The sequence below is a fragment of the Sceloporus occidentalis genome, unplaced genomic scaffold (assembly GCF_023333645.1).
Source record: "Sceloporus occidentalis isolate IW3139 unplaced genomic scaffold, rSceOcc1.0.p SCAF_21, whole genome shotgun sequence".
Taxonomy (NCBI): domain Eukaryota; kingdom Metazoa; phylum Chordata; class Lepidosauria; order Squamata; family Phrynosomatidae; genus Sceloporus; species Sceloporus occidentalis.
The window spans coordinates 3499476-3513765 of record NW_028317001.1 but is presented as its reverse complement, the minus strand read 5'-3'; the positions used below and the strand labels follow the sequence as shown (position 1 = coordinate 3513765).

Here is a 14290-nt window from a genome sequence, read left to right as displayed (position 1 = left end):
ACAAGCACCCCTCAAAACACTGGTCCCTGACATTGAAAATACAATGCTAACAAATTAAGTATGTAACCCATTTTCTTGTCTTTCATGACATCCAAAATTTGCCACTTAAGGTGTGGGAGGGCCAACCCTAGCTCAAAAGACCAAATGGCTCTACTTAAGTTGTAAAGTCAGTTTATTATATGGCTCATATTGCACTAACCTGGTTTGCAGTGTAAGATTGCATGAACGTACTGGACGCCTGGGTCGACGCTGCGCCCACCGGTGCAGCCATGCCAATCCCCACAACCGCTGGCCCCATGTTAAGAGGCATGGAAACTGGCGTTACGGATGGCATCAGAGGCTGCTGGCTCATGGTGACAGGGATGGCCATCGGAAGCCCACTTAGCGTAGGGATTGGGGCAGAAGGAAACTGGTGTAAAGCATCAGGGCTCATGCCTGGAACGCCTCTCTGTATTGGGGAGAGAAAAAGCAATACAGATGACACAACAGTATGGCTGGTTCTCAGTCCTATACATATCAGTTCTGAAGCTAGTCCAAGTTCACTGTTTGCTGCCTTTTTCATGACATCCAAGAAAGCAAGTGTGGTGTAATGGTTTGAGTGTTGAACTGCGACTCCGGGTGACCAGGGTTCAAATTCATGCTTGGCCATGTGTGAACTTGAGCAAGTCATGCTCTCTTGGCTTCAGAGGAAAACAACGGCAAACCTCCTCTGAAGACATCTTGCCAAGAAAGGTGACCTTTGGGTTGCTACGAGTCGAAAGAGCCTTGAAGGCACACAACAGCAACATGACATTCAAAGTAGCTGCCTAAGGCAGTCACTATATTCCTAAGGATAGGTCTGGTCCTAGGTTCCAGATATAGACACAGGTGGTCATTATAAACAGTAGAAGCAGAGATACGACCTGGACCTCCCTGAGTTTTACCTCACGATGTAGGTAGATATAGTCTACAATGTGTACTCAGTCCTACCTGGGTTACTGCTATCATAGCCAGGACAGTATACAGTTCTTCTTTCGTCAGCTTCCCTGGAGTTGTGCGATTGGCTAAGGCCCATATTTGTCCAAGGGTCTCTCTGGGAAGCCCAGATGACATGAGAATGGGATACAGTTTGCCGGTGTCGATCCCGGCAGAGGTCATGGTTGTTTCTAGAATTTTCTTGTATAGATCTGTTAAGGAAGAGGAAAAAAAGGTTGGTCAAAATGGGACTGAGCACTGCGTGGTCAAGCAGTTGTCTTGTTTTTCTCTTAGACGCTGGCACATAGACATCGGTGTGAGACAGAGAGACGCATTGATGTCTGACATTATTAAGGCATTTCAATGCAACTCCAGCTGGACAGCAATCAAAATAATGTTTTAAAATTCCAGAGGGAATAAGCCCCTTCGGATAAATTTCACTATGTACTTCTGCAGAGACAGGGTCTGCTTTTATCATCGTGCTTAGCAGAAGAATCCGATTTAAAATCCAATGTCACCCAATCAGTATTTAGAACCGCGCTTCATTCTCTGTTCGCCAGTCCTCCGACACGCCTCAACAACTGATGTAAAGAAACAAAGCCACCATCATTACCTGGGACTAAGCTATCGTTGTAAATCCACGGGGGCATCATTTGCTGGATAGGATCTTGTGGAGGAAACACGCCGACACCTGAGGGCACACACACACAAAAGAGACAACAGCATTTAGGAAATCTCTGCGGCAAACAATTCCACCTGGAACACTGCTGCCCTCTTATTTCAAAGAAAGTGAACCAACTTTCTGCAAGTGGTGCAATAAAACAGGAATATTTTGGTCCAGAGGATAATGAAGCACTACCTTAGAAAGGCTGAAAGAAAAAGGAAACATCCAGCCTAGACAAACTCTCGTGGATCTAGGCAACCGTTTTTGCAGTTATAGTGTGCGGCCTTCTTTCCGTCGCCCACATATTTAAATTTAACTGGACCCAGTAAGCAACTGTTTTGTTCAGTCCCAATGTGGCCCCTTAGAAATTACTGCAACCATTAGAAGAAAGGTCACCTACACAGAAATGGGGCAGATAACTAAATTACAAAGGTGATAGATATTCCATTCTATTATTCCAAACGCATGGGATATTGTTCAACCAGAATTCAGTCTCAGCCCTAACAGACCTAAGAAAGAAGGCTGTTTCCAATGAGCCACTGCAAAGACAACATCAAGTAAATGACTTGCAGTTATTAGTAGTAGTATTAAAAGAATCCTGCTCTTTTCCCAGATTGATTCTATTAGTTGTCGTCGCTTACACAAATGATTGCATTCAAGAGAGTAGTGATATTTCGAGAGATGAGATTCCCATGCCCTCCTCCACGAAAATTAACAACCGCAAGGACAAGAATCACGACAAAAGCATGCCAGATTTGGAGAAGGGGTATTTTTTCATTCCTGAAAACAAGGCAGGACTGAATCTTATTCTTGTTAGGTTTAACCCGCTCTGGGGGTTACAGAGAAAAAGAGTGTTGGAATTAGAACAAATGTCTTGCCAACGTTATTGTGAGCGTGTTAAGAGAACACTGGTATTATTCAAGCAGGGATTCAGAGCAAAATCACCCGGCGTTTGTGTTAAGAAGTTAGTGCGTTCAAGCAGGATTTGAGCATAGGCTTGTCTGCCGAAGATACGTATTTGCTCACCACACTCCTCAACTGACAGGTTTTGTTCTGAAGCCTTGCTTGCCTCTGGACATGGGGCGGCAAGGGGGAGAACCCCTACAGACTTGGCTGCTAAACCGGGATCGGTGCCGCTTACAGCCGTGACACCGAGCTCAACTCCCGGTGCTTTAGCTATGAGCTGAGTATGTCCAGATTCGCTCAACCCGGCCGGTGGAAGGGGTTTCTCTTCCGAGGAAGGGCCTGGACAAATAAAAGGAGGAATTCATTTGTACCTGGATAACCACCTCAGTTTGGAGCTTCAACCCAAGGAAGCACAAAGCATGGGCTGGCCAAGATGTAAAACCTTCCCCATCTCTTCTTTACCCCATCCACCAAACCTTTAACATTCTTGGCGTATTTACACATCGAAGCAAGCCAGAACTCTTTTATGGTATATAGCGGTGTATGCTGGTTTATGTCCACTCCACAGAAAGTAGACGGAGTTACCCAAGCCCCAGCTCTTTGTGCTCTGCATAACATGATATCTGAATCTAACACACTTGGGCTTGTCGGGAGGGAAAACAAGACTTTGTGCTGGATTCTGTGTGGCTTTGTCAGCCACATCCATCTGCAAGGCGTGCAATCCCTCCACATTCAGACCCATCCACAGTAGGCCAGAATGATAAAGGATTCTGTATCACTGTGTTGTTCAGAGGAGATCTCTAACTAATGAGTTCTCTTCAATGTTCTTTCCCCTTCTTTGGATCTGTTCCCTTTTAAAGACATGCTGTACTTCTCCGAAAGGGCTCTGACTTAGTTTCTCATGGTCAAGTTCATAGAATCATAGGCCTCTTACAGACTGCCAAAATAAAGCTGCTTCGGGTCTCTTTGGAGGTATGCTGTTTAATTGATGCATGCATCCGAAGAATCCAGAAGCTGCACCAAAGCTGGACTCCAGTGCTTAGGAATGGAGTGTGGCTTTGGCGCGACCTCCGGACTCTTAGGACCCATGCATCATTTAAATAGCATACCTCCAAAGAGACCAGAAGCAGCTTTATTTTGGCAGTCTGTAACAGGCCATAGAATCATAAGAGTTGGAAGCGACCACAAGGGCCATCCAGTCCAACCCCATTCTGCCATGCAGGAAATCCATATCAAAGCATCCCCGACAGTTGGCCATCCAGCCTCTGCTTAAAGACTTCCAAAGAAGGAGACTCCACTACACTCCGAGTAAGGAGTGTGTTCCACTGTCATGATCAGAAGAAATGGAAATGACACACAAGTGGATCACAAGGAGCACCTTAGGAGAGGCCTCTCCGCTCTTGCATGAGAGAAGAGGGAAGCACATTCGAAGACAGCATCTAAAACCAATGGGCAAACTGTGGATATGTTTTAAACTACGTGTGCTTCCTCACCACTGGCTACTCAGGCTAAGGGCTAGTTGCTCACCCTTGTTATAAACCAGAAGAAAAGAACATCTGGTCTTCTAGATGTCTTGGACCATGAATGACAAAACCTGTTGCCACTGGCTGTACCAGCTGGCTCTCGGGGCGCTGAAGTCCAAACCACCTAAAGGCCAAAGACTCTCCCACCCTGAGCAAAACCTAAGAAATTTACTATCCAACGTACCTGGGGTATCTTTCCAGCTTGATCACGACAACACAGCACTCGGCACTTTTTGTTTGGAGGTTCCACTGCTTGCTCCGGAGTAAGTTTAGGTTTGCAGCCTAAATACTGCAGTTCAGATTTAAAACCAGGCAACCCCTCTGTAGTTGATTAGATCCAAACTTTTGTGGGACTGCAACTCCAATGAGCCTTAGCCAGCGTAGCCAGTGGTAAGAGACCATGAGAGGTCTAGTCCAAGAACCTCCAGAGGACCACAAATAGCCCACACCTAAATTAAACTTCAACTAACAAATACATATTCATGGACTCCAACCCAGGCTGGAATCCATGAAAGCTTAGATCAAATAACACTTGCTAGGCACTTGTCTTCCACAAACCAGATGGAATTCACTGAGTCAGTTCCTTCATGGGAGACTGGCCTATTCCATCCCCCTACAAAAGATATGGCATGTTACCTGTTTTCTGAGTGTTTTGTGAAGCTGGAGAAGCAGAGATATAAGGGACCTGCCCAGTGGTGCCATGAAGGATGGAGGGCACTGGAAGCTGGACGGCAGGGAGAGTCTGGGCCACAGCCTTCTCTGAAAGCCGTTGCCCAGCCTGGGAAGGAGGATGGCAAGACTGAAAAGGCTGGGAAGAGGTTGGAGGCACCAAGGTTGGGGTGGCAACGGGTCCCTGCATAAAGTCACTAAACTCGTCGTCGTCAAGAAAGGTAGAGGTTTGGGAGACAGACACGGTAGAATGGGATGGTGTGGAATGATCTGCAAAATGGAAATGGAGACACACAAGTACACACACACACACACACACACAAAATGGAAGTTAGGAAGGGTTGACTGCATTGTTAAATCTCACCCGCTGAAAATTAGGACTCATAAATGTCGAATTCTGGACTGACTTGTACTCTCAGTCTATTAGTTTAAGACAGCTAATGGTTTTGCTGGTATTCTTATGAACAAGCGTATAAAATCACTTTTGATTGGTACACCCATAAAATGTCTTTTATTACCCAGAAGCTGAAATCATGAGAGATTATTGGTTTTGGAAGTCTCTTATGAAAACTGAATACCTGCATTTTTCGGATGCGATGTCGGCGTCGGGTGGAGCTTTGCGTCTCTGGAAAACCCATCCAGGTTCCCTTTAATGGCCTCCAGAGCATCGTCCCTGCTCTTCTCTCCCGCCTGAAACGGTAGTTGCAACCTTTGTTGAAAACTGAGCACCTTCGCCAATAGACTCTACATTGCTATTACTGTGAGAACATTGTCTGGAATTTATGTAATACAGTACTTGCTAGTATCATACCCATTAGGCCGAGCCATATAAATAAATGTATACAGTATTTGCTAAATGTTGGCAGAACTACACAGTACTGGGAGCCTATGTATATATGTAGTGGTCATGCTCATCTGTGAATCACCTTCTGTTGACATTAATAGCTGGCATTATCACAGGGAAATGACTGAGCCGTTGCCCAAATCCTAGCACTCTTATCACTTTTTATCAGAATCAACAAATCTCGGCTGCGCAAAGCCTTGATCACCTAAACAGGAAATTACCTTTAACAGAAAAAGTTCTATACAGTGATGGCGAACCTATGGCACACATGTCAGAGGTGGCACTCAGAGCCCTCTCTGTGGGCTCACATGTTGTCACCCCAGCACAGAGTTTGCCAGAGTTTCCTACTAGAAAGCCAGAGGGATGTGGCACTTTGCAATAAATAAGTGGGGTCTGGGTTGCAGTTTAGGCACTCGGTCTGTAAAAGGTTCACCATCACTGTGATCGAGAGGGCGGTTGCAATCCAGCTTCAGTCGGTCTTGGATGAAACGGATTATCTGGACCCATTTCAAACTGGCTTTCGGGCGGGTTACGGGGTTGAGACGGCCATGGTCGCCTTGGTCGATGATCTCCGTCTGGGCATCGACAGGGGAAGCGTGTCCCTGTTGGTGCTCTTGGACATCTCAGCGGCTTTTGATACCATAGACCATGGTATCCTTCTGGAGCGCCTGGCTGAGGTGGGTATCGGGGGCACTGCGCTCCAGTGGTTCCGGTCCTACCTCTCCGGGAGGTTCCAGATGGTGCAGCTGGGAGACGTGTGCTCCGATAAGAGGGCCCTCACAACTGGGGTCCCTCAAGGAGCCATTCTGTCTCCCATGCTATTTAACATTTACATGAAACCGCTGGGAGAGATCATCCGGAGACATGGGGCGCGGGGTTATCAGTACGCTGATGACACCCAAATAGTTTTCTCTATGTCTCCGACTGATGCAGTGACCGAGGATGGCGTCTCTCCTCTCGTGGCATGCCTGGAGTCAGTAATGGGCTGGATGAGGAAAAACCAACTCAGCCTGAATCCAGAGAAAACGGAGGTACTCGTGATAGGTTCCCCTGGCCCAGGAATGGTGGTAGTTCCACCTGTCCTGAACGGGATCACGCTTCCCGTGAAGGACTCCGTGCGCAGTCTGGGGGTGCTTCTTGATTCGTCGCTTCACCTTACATCTCAGGTGAATGCGACGGTCAGGAACACCTGTTACCAGCTTCGGCTTATTCGTCAGCTGCGCCCATACCTGGCCCAGAGGGACTTAGAAACGGTGGTACATGCTCTGGTAACCTCTAGATTGGATTTCTGCAACGCGCTCTACATGGGGCAACCCTTGTATCATACCCGGAAGCTACAGCTGGTACAGAACATGGCGGCCAGGCTGGTCACTGGTACTTCCAGGACCAGCCACATAACACCGGTGCTCAAAGACCTGCACTGGCTGCCTATTCACTTCCGGGCACAGTACAAGGTGTTGGTGATTACCTATAAAGCCCTACATGGCTTGGGCCCAGGATACCTGAAGGACCGCCTCTCCCCATACATTCCGCCCCGCACCCTCAGAACTTCTGGGCAGCAATTACTTAGGGTACCTGGGGCTAAACTGTCCTCGACATCGAGGAGGACGTATTCCATCGTTGCCCCGACCCTTTGGAACACGCTGCCCACAGAGCTCCGCTCGGCCACCTCCCTGGCTCAGTTTAGGAGGGAGTTAAAGACCCTCCTATTTCGAACTGCATTCCCCGAATGAAGTCCTAGATGGCCTCTCTCTCTTGCTGACGGCAATTTGGAGAGCTGACCGGGGGTTTTATGATTGTTTTTAAAATGTTTTACTGTATGTATTATTTGTATTATGTTGTTCACCGCCCTGATCAATGGAAGGGCGGTATATAAATAAAAGTTTTATTTATTTTATTTATTTATAAGGTATAAGTAAAATCATAATGATAGTTTCTTTATGCCCTGGTATCCTGTTTTACAAGTAAACAGTAACAGCCCTGTTATTTGGGCAGCGCACATTAAGCAGTGGTGCAACTGGCTGGCATGAAGCAGCCTCTATTGTATACACCTTGCAATGTGGCTGGTTTGTATTGTGGTCCTGCTTCTAAATACTGAACGTTTATTACCGTCTGTTTATAGAATAAAAATGTTGATAAAGCAAGAAAGCATATCTTATTTTTGGGTGGGTTTTTCAGGCTACGTGGCCATGTTCTAGAAGAGTTTTTTCTAGAACATGGCCACACAGCCCAAAAAACCCACAAAAAAACTATGGGTGCCGGCCATGAAAGCCTTCAACTTCACAAGAAAGCATATCGCCTTATTTTACTTTGTCAAGAAGAAGGTGGCAACCTTTGTGGCTCCCCAAAATATTATTTCCTTCAGCCAAAGAAGGCACACAAAGGCATTTTTTATTATCCAGGATACGTTTAAAATTCAATATCCTAGGAAACTGTTTCTGTTGAAGCTGTGTAACCCTTTATTCTAAGCTTTTATTGATGTTCTGCCCTTTAATTTTTCTCTACCAGGAAGAAGTTGATTTAAAAAAATGTAATCCAACAGGCTGTCAAGGAAAACATAAACATACCTTTGGTTTCACACTGCTTAATAGTCGCAGCTTTTGTTTCTGCTCTTCAAACTGGCGCCTTTTCCTTTCCTCTTCCAGGAACTTTTGCTGGTGTTCAAATCGTTTCCTACAACAAGGCGGAAACCGTTAAATACAATTAAACCAGGATGATTTGTGCAAAGTGAGTTCTTGTTAACCACAGTTAAACATCAGAGCTGCACCAAGCACACAAGGAATAAGGAAGCTTCCCTGTTTTGTCATTTGCAAAGAAGAACGTGATTCCTATTGGTGTCTCTCTATACACTCTCCACAACAAGACTGAGTACAGAAAGTTAAGTGTAGTGTACAGAAGTGTACAGAAAGTGAAGTGCAGTTCAAGTGTATCTTTGAGATCAAATGTTGCTTTGGCATAAAGCCACTTGAGGAATGAAAGATCAATGTCATGATCATCACTTACTGCTGCTCTTCCACAAACTGCTTCCGCATGTCTGGGGTGTACTGAGGAGCCGCCGGGCGCATTCCTAGGAAGGGAGCCTGCCCCATGAACGGCATCCCAGCCGCTGGCATGTGACCCAGAGGCATGCCACCCTGTAAACAAAAATAGAAATGTCAACAAGAAATGATTCTGGCAAAGATCCCGTACACTTTTAGCAAGGCATAAGTAAGAACCGACGCAGCTTCCCACAGGGTCCCAAGAGTAAAATACATGCTGCTTGAGCTCACCGAGCGTACAGCTATCAAGTTATTCCCATTCACCAAGTCAAAGGCGAGAGACGGGGAATGTGTGCATGTGTATGTGATGAATGACTGTTGCACATATGTCACTAACTCCATGCTCAATGGTTTTCGTGCATGTAATGCCCCAAAAGGATTCAAGATTCTATGTTGAAGGAAAACAAAACCTCACAAACTAGTCCGAGGATTTCTTTCAAATAGATTGGGCATGTTTTGAGCCACATTTGCAACAGGATCTCACCGCCAAAGGTTAGATGATCACTTTCTTCAACGATGTTATACATCTATTCCCCCAAAACCATAGAATCATAGAGTTGGAAGAGACCACAAGGGCCATCCAGTCCAACCCCCTGCCATGCATGGACCTTGGGACATGCCACTCTATGAGGCTTCTCATATAGGCACATCTCTTTACTACTAAACACTCTTGAGGTTTCTCTTGAGGAGCCTCAGAGAGTGGCTTTTCCTCCCCGCCAATCTCTGAGAAAAAGGGCAGGAGACAAATGAAAATAGCCTGAATCGGAGTCCTAGGATGCTATGGCTTTTTTAATGGGTTTCACTCCTTGGAGGTCTTTAAACAGAGGCTGGATGGCCATCTGTCGGGGATGCTTTGATTGAGAGTTCCTGCATGGCAGAATGAGGTTGGACTGGATGGCCCTTGTGGTCTCTTCCAACTCTACTATTCTATGATTCCCCACAGATCAACGGAGACCACAGAGATCAGCCCCACAAAGCGTGCCACCTGCGCAACGGCTTCGCACAAACTTCAGTTCCAAACCTGCATGGCCATGGCTCCAGGAGGCATCTGGGCGCCGTAGTTAATCCCCATCATGCCTGGCATACTGGGCTGCATGACAGAAACCACCGGGAAGCCTTGCTGTGGCATGGGAAGCATACCTGCAGACGGAACAAAGATGGGTTAGGATTCTTGCTAGCCACAGCTTCAACTGCGGGAAGCGGAGATGCAACTGCAACTAACAAAGGTTTTGCTGAACTACTCTTATATGTTATGGTATAGGAACTCATCCCTATTCTTTCCATGTTATTCCAAAAATACTGTTAAAAAGTAATGTCCAGAGGGAAAAATCTACTTCATTAATTTATCTACACCTGTATAGTATCATACCTATATATTGTCAAACGCCTTAACTTCTCTCCAAAGCAACCTGGGGACTCTAGTTTTACACACAGAGAATGGTACTGTTTCTCTCGCAGCACCCTTAACATTCAACTAGAGCAGTGCTTCTCAACCTTTGGACCTCTAGGTTTTTGAGACTTCAACTCCCAGAACTCCCGAACAATGAGCATACTGACTGGGGCTTCTGGGAATCGAAGTCCAAAACATCCGGAGGCCCAAAGGTTGAGAAGTACTGAAGTAGAGCATTGCTTATTGCACAGTGGGAAAGAGCCAAATCCTTAAGAAACCAATGAATAGCAATTCTGAGTCCTGGTAGTCATCTTCATTTATATGCATCTAACTTACCTGCACCACTTGAGTCCCTTTTAAAGCTTGTACATACCTTGAGGTCCAAGACCGGGAAACATGAAGCTGTAATAGAAGAGGGAGAGAAAAACCCATCAGTTTGCAATCCGAGATAAAGCTAACATCTGACGCTAAGGGTCACCTGAATGGAGGGAGTTTATTTAGGACGGCTTATTTGTACCATGGTTTAAGAGGAGACAATGTTGGCTGCAGACCGTTCTGATTCATCGTTCCCGATTCAAAGCTAATTCAAGGATGGTCTTGAATTAGTCATAAAGTAATCCGCCAGAGAGATCGGCACGCCTTCGTTCAACCTACGTCTATTTTAATTGCAACCCTGAGCATCACAATGCATTGAAACCCCTTTGGAGAAATCGTGTTTGCATCGGTGCTGCTCAACATGAAGGTTTATCATGATTTCTTGGCTGGATTTATACCCCGCTCTTCGGCCCTAAAGACCCTCGGAGCTGAATAGATAGAATAGACAGTTATCCAGACGGTCCTTACAAAGGCATCCATCTGTGCAAGGCTCCTCCAAAAAGGAGAGGACGCACAACTCGACGCGAAGCACAACGCAGCGCTGGTTGCTGTTTCATGCGTCAAGCCAGCAAAGGCCAAGTCATTAAACATGCAAGGCTTTCTAGAAAAGCCGTGACTTATTCATAAGGCTCAATAAAGAAGGAAAGGAGGAGAACCATTCTTGCTAATTGCAAAGTTAAAGACTGGGAGACCACTCCGAAGCAGCGTTTTCTCCAGTGCTGAAGTATAGCTAATGCACTGCGCATTATATATATATATATATATATATATATATATATATACATACACACATATACATATATTATTATTATTCAATTCATTGTGGGTTTTTGGGGCTCGGTGGCCATGTCCTAGAAGAGTTTATTCCCGACGCTTTGCCGGCATCTCTGGCTTTGGCATCTCCGGAGAAGTCAGACGCCGCTGAAACGTCAGGAAGAAACTCTTCTGTTATTATTAATAGTATTATTATTATTATTATTACGCACCTCGAAGGCAAATATACCCACATAAACGTATAGTCATAATGGTCCAAAAACGGACTGCAGAAATAACCCAATTTGAGATGGCTTTAACTGCTCTGGGGCTCAATGCTAGGGAATGCTGGGAACTGTAGTTTCGTGAGACGTTGAGCCTCCTCTATCTGGCACCACAATAAACTACAGTTCCCAGGATTCCCTAGCACTGAATCAAGGCAGTTAAAGTGGTCTCAAACTGGGTTATTTCGGGAATGTGTTTGGGACTGATCTCTCTCTCTCTCTCTCTCTACATACATATATATATATATATATATATATATATATAACACAAACATATATAAAAGATTATTATTATTACTTTTTGCAGGGGAAATGCCTCTGTGGGATTGAAAGCATTTTATTTTTTGGGTGGGGAAGCTATTATTTTTATTTGCTTATTTAATTTATATATTTATAGGGAACCAAGGAGAGTCACATTTTTTTAATAAAACACTATAATAAAATTTAAAACATTCTAAAAATAAATAAATTTTAAATTACATTAAAAACACCAAAAGTGACAAATACACATGAGTATGACTACTCTTAAAATGTGAGTATGTGAATATATATATTACATATAATAGCACATTAGATTATAATGTTATATTTAGAATATATAATATATATGAATATATAAGATGATTGAATATATGAGCATATGGATATATATATATATATATATATTATATATAATAGCACATTATATTATAATGTTATATTTAGAATATATAATATATATGAATATATAAGATGATAGAATATATGAGCATATGGATATATATATATATTATATATAATAGTACATATATTATGTTATATTTAGAATATATATTATGTTATATATGAATATATAAGTATGACTACTCTTAGAATATATTAGTATATGTATATATATATATATATATATATATATATAACATAACATTATACACTACATAAATGTATGACTGCTCTTAGGACATATGTGAACATATAATACTATATACAGCAATATACATAATATCATTATATATAGACTACTTATGATTATATTTTATATATAAATATGTAAGTATGACTACTTTTAGAACATATGAATATGGGAATATATAATATCACATACAATATTATGCACAGAATAATAGCATACATTATACAATATATATTGTATATAAATATAAGAGTATGACTACCCTTAGAATGTATAAGAGTAGGTGAATATATAGTATTATATATAGAAAAATACTATATATGGACTATATAAGATTATTATATATGAATATCTAAGACTACCTTTAGAACATATGAGTGAGTATGTGAATATATAATATCATTTACGATATTATAGCTAACATTATATATTATATATTATATTACACAGAATAATTACATACATTATAGAATACATATTATATATGAATTTAAGAGTATGGCTACTCTTAGAATGCATAAGAGAATGTGAATAGATAGTATTTTATATATAAACATGTTATATATAAGTCTATATACAATTATATATTATATATGAATATGTGTGATTGCTCTCAGAATATATATGTGAATATATGAGTATGACTACTCCTAGAACAAATGAGTATATGAACATATATCATATATAATATTATATTATAGAATATATAATTGTATTATATATGCATAGACTAAATGAGTGTATATATATATATATATACATATATGGCATTACACATAGAATACTACATATGAATACATAAGAGTATGACTACTCTTGGAATACATAAGAGTATGTGAATACATAATATCACATGCAATACTATATATTATATATGAATATGTGGGGTTTATTATGACTATTATTATTAAGTCTCGTTTATATCCCTCTCTGGAGGCTTTGACAGCCGCCCCAATTGGAAAGACAAGCCTAAAAGGCGAGGCTTTTGAAGGGAATGTGGAAATGTGGGCGAGGCCTCACCCGGCGGCTCCCGAGGGGCTCCCTCCTCCTCCTCCTCCTCCTCCTCCTGCTGCTCCGGTGGCGGCGGCGTTGGAGGAGGCAGCGGCGGCTCCCGAGGCTCCCAGGCCCGGCCTCAGCGCCATTTTGACGCCGCTGAGGCCTTGTCAAGCCACTAGGCCGCGCCTCTCCCTGAGTTTCTTGAGGGACGTTTTCGCGGGGGACGCTGGGAGTCGTAGTTCGGGGCGGGGACTTTAGAACGCTCACTCAAGGGACTCTCGGGCGACAATGGACTACAAGCCCAGGCTTCTGTCAACTGAGGCCTTGTCAAGCCACTAGGCCGCGCCTCTCCTGCAGTTTCTTGAGGGAAGATTTCGCGGGTCACGCTGGGAGTCGTAGTTCGGGGCGGGGACTTTAGAACGCTCACTCAAGGGACTCTCGGCCCTCACTGGACTACAAGCCCCAGGCTCCTGTCAGCGGAGGCCTAGTCAAGCCACTAGGCCGCGCCTCTCCCTGAGAATTTCTTGAGGGAAACGTTCACGAGGGACGCTGGGAGTCGTAGTCCGGGGCGGGGCCTTTAGAGCGCTCATTCAAGGGACTCTCGGGCCTCAATGGACTACAAGCCCCAGCAGCTCCCAGAAGGTTGCCATGGCGGCCGAATTGGGATAATAATAATGATAATGGCGCTGTGAGAGGGAACAGAAGGGCCGTTTTCTCCTCATAAAAAAGCAACAACAACGCCGGCCCTGAAATTATGGAGGTTATAGCACTACACTCTTTGAAAGTAGTGCTCTTTAAAATATTGTGGACTTCAGTTCCCATAATGCCAGCCCATTGGCCAACGTGGCTGAGGCTTCTGGGAGATGAAGTCCAAAACCTCTTAAAAGGGGACGGGGCTTAGGGACCACTGATGTACATGGTTGATTATTTAAATCAGTGGTCCCCACACTGTGCCTCTTTAAGGGATTTTGGACTCCAGCTCCCAGAATTCTAACCCATTGG

General features: G+C 43.8%; 1 protein-coding gene across 6 annotated transcripts in view; it reads right to left on the bottom strand.

The window, feature by feature from the left end:
• The window catches only part of SYNRG (synergin gamma), a 35422-nt gene extending 21930 nt beyond the window's left edge, over positions 1-13492 (bottom strand). For 2 of the 6 annotated variants that reach the window (XM_089484166.1, XM_089484167.1), the window contains exons 1-11: positions 13313-13492; positions 10362-10390; positions 9620-9738; positions 8564-8694; positions 8128-8233; positions 5295-5406; positions 4684-4986; positions 2645-2863; positions 1568-1645; positions 970-1166; positions 200-448 (exon numbers count right to left, since the gene is read on the bottom strand). In XM_089484166.1, coding sequence (XP_089340292.1) covers positions 200-448; positions 970-1166; positions 1568-1645; positions 2645-2863; positions 4684-4986; positions 5295-5406; positions 8128-8233; positions 8564-8694; positions 9620-9738; positions 10362-10390; positions 13313-13434 — 1665 coding nt within the window. In that variant the 5' untranslated portion in view covers positions 13435-13492. The remainder of the gene's footprint in view (positions 1-199; positions 449-969; positions 1167-1567; positions 1646-2644; positions 2864-4683; positions 4987-5294; positions 5407-8127; positions 8234-8563; positions 8695-9619; positions 9739-10361; positions 10391-13312) is intronic. The other 4 variants (XM_089484168.1, XM_089484169.1, XM_089484171.1 and 1 more) reach the window with 4 other exon arrangements.
• Between the last annotated feature and the right edge of the window lie 798 nt (positions 13493-14290).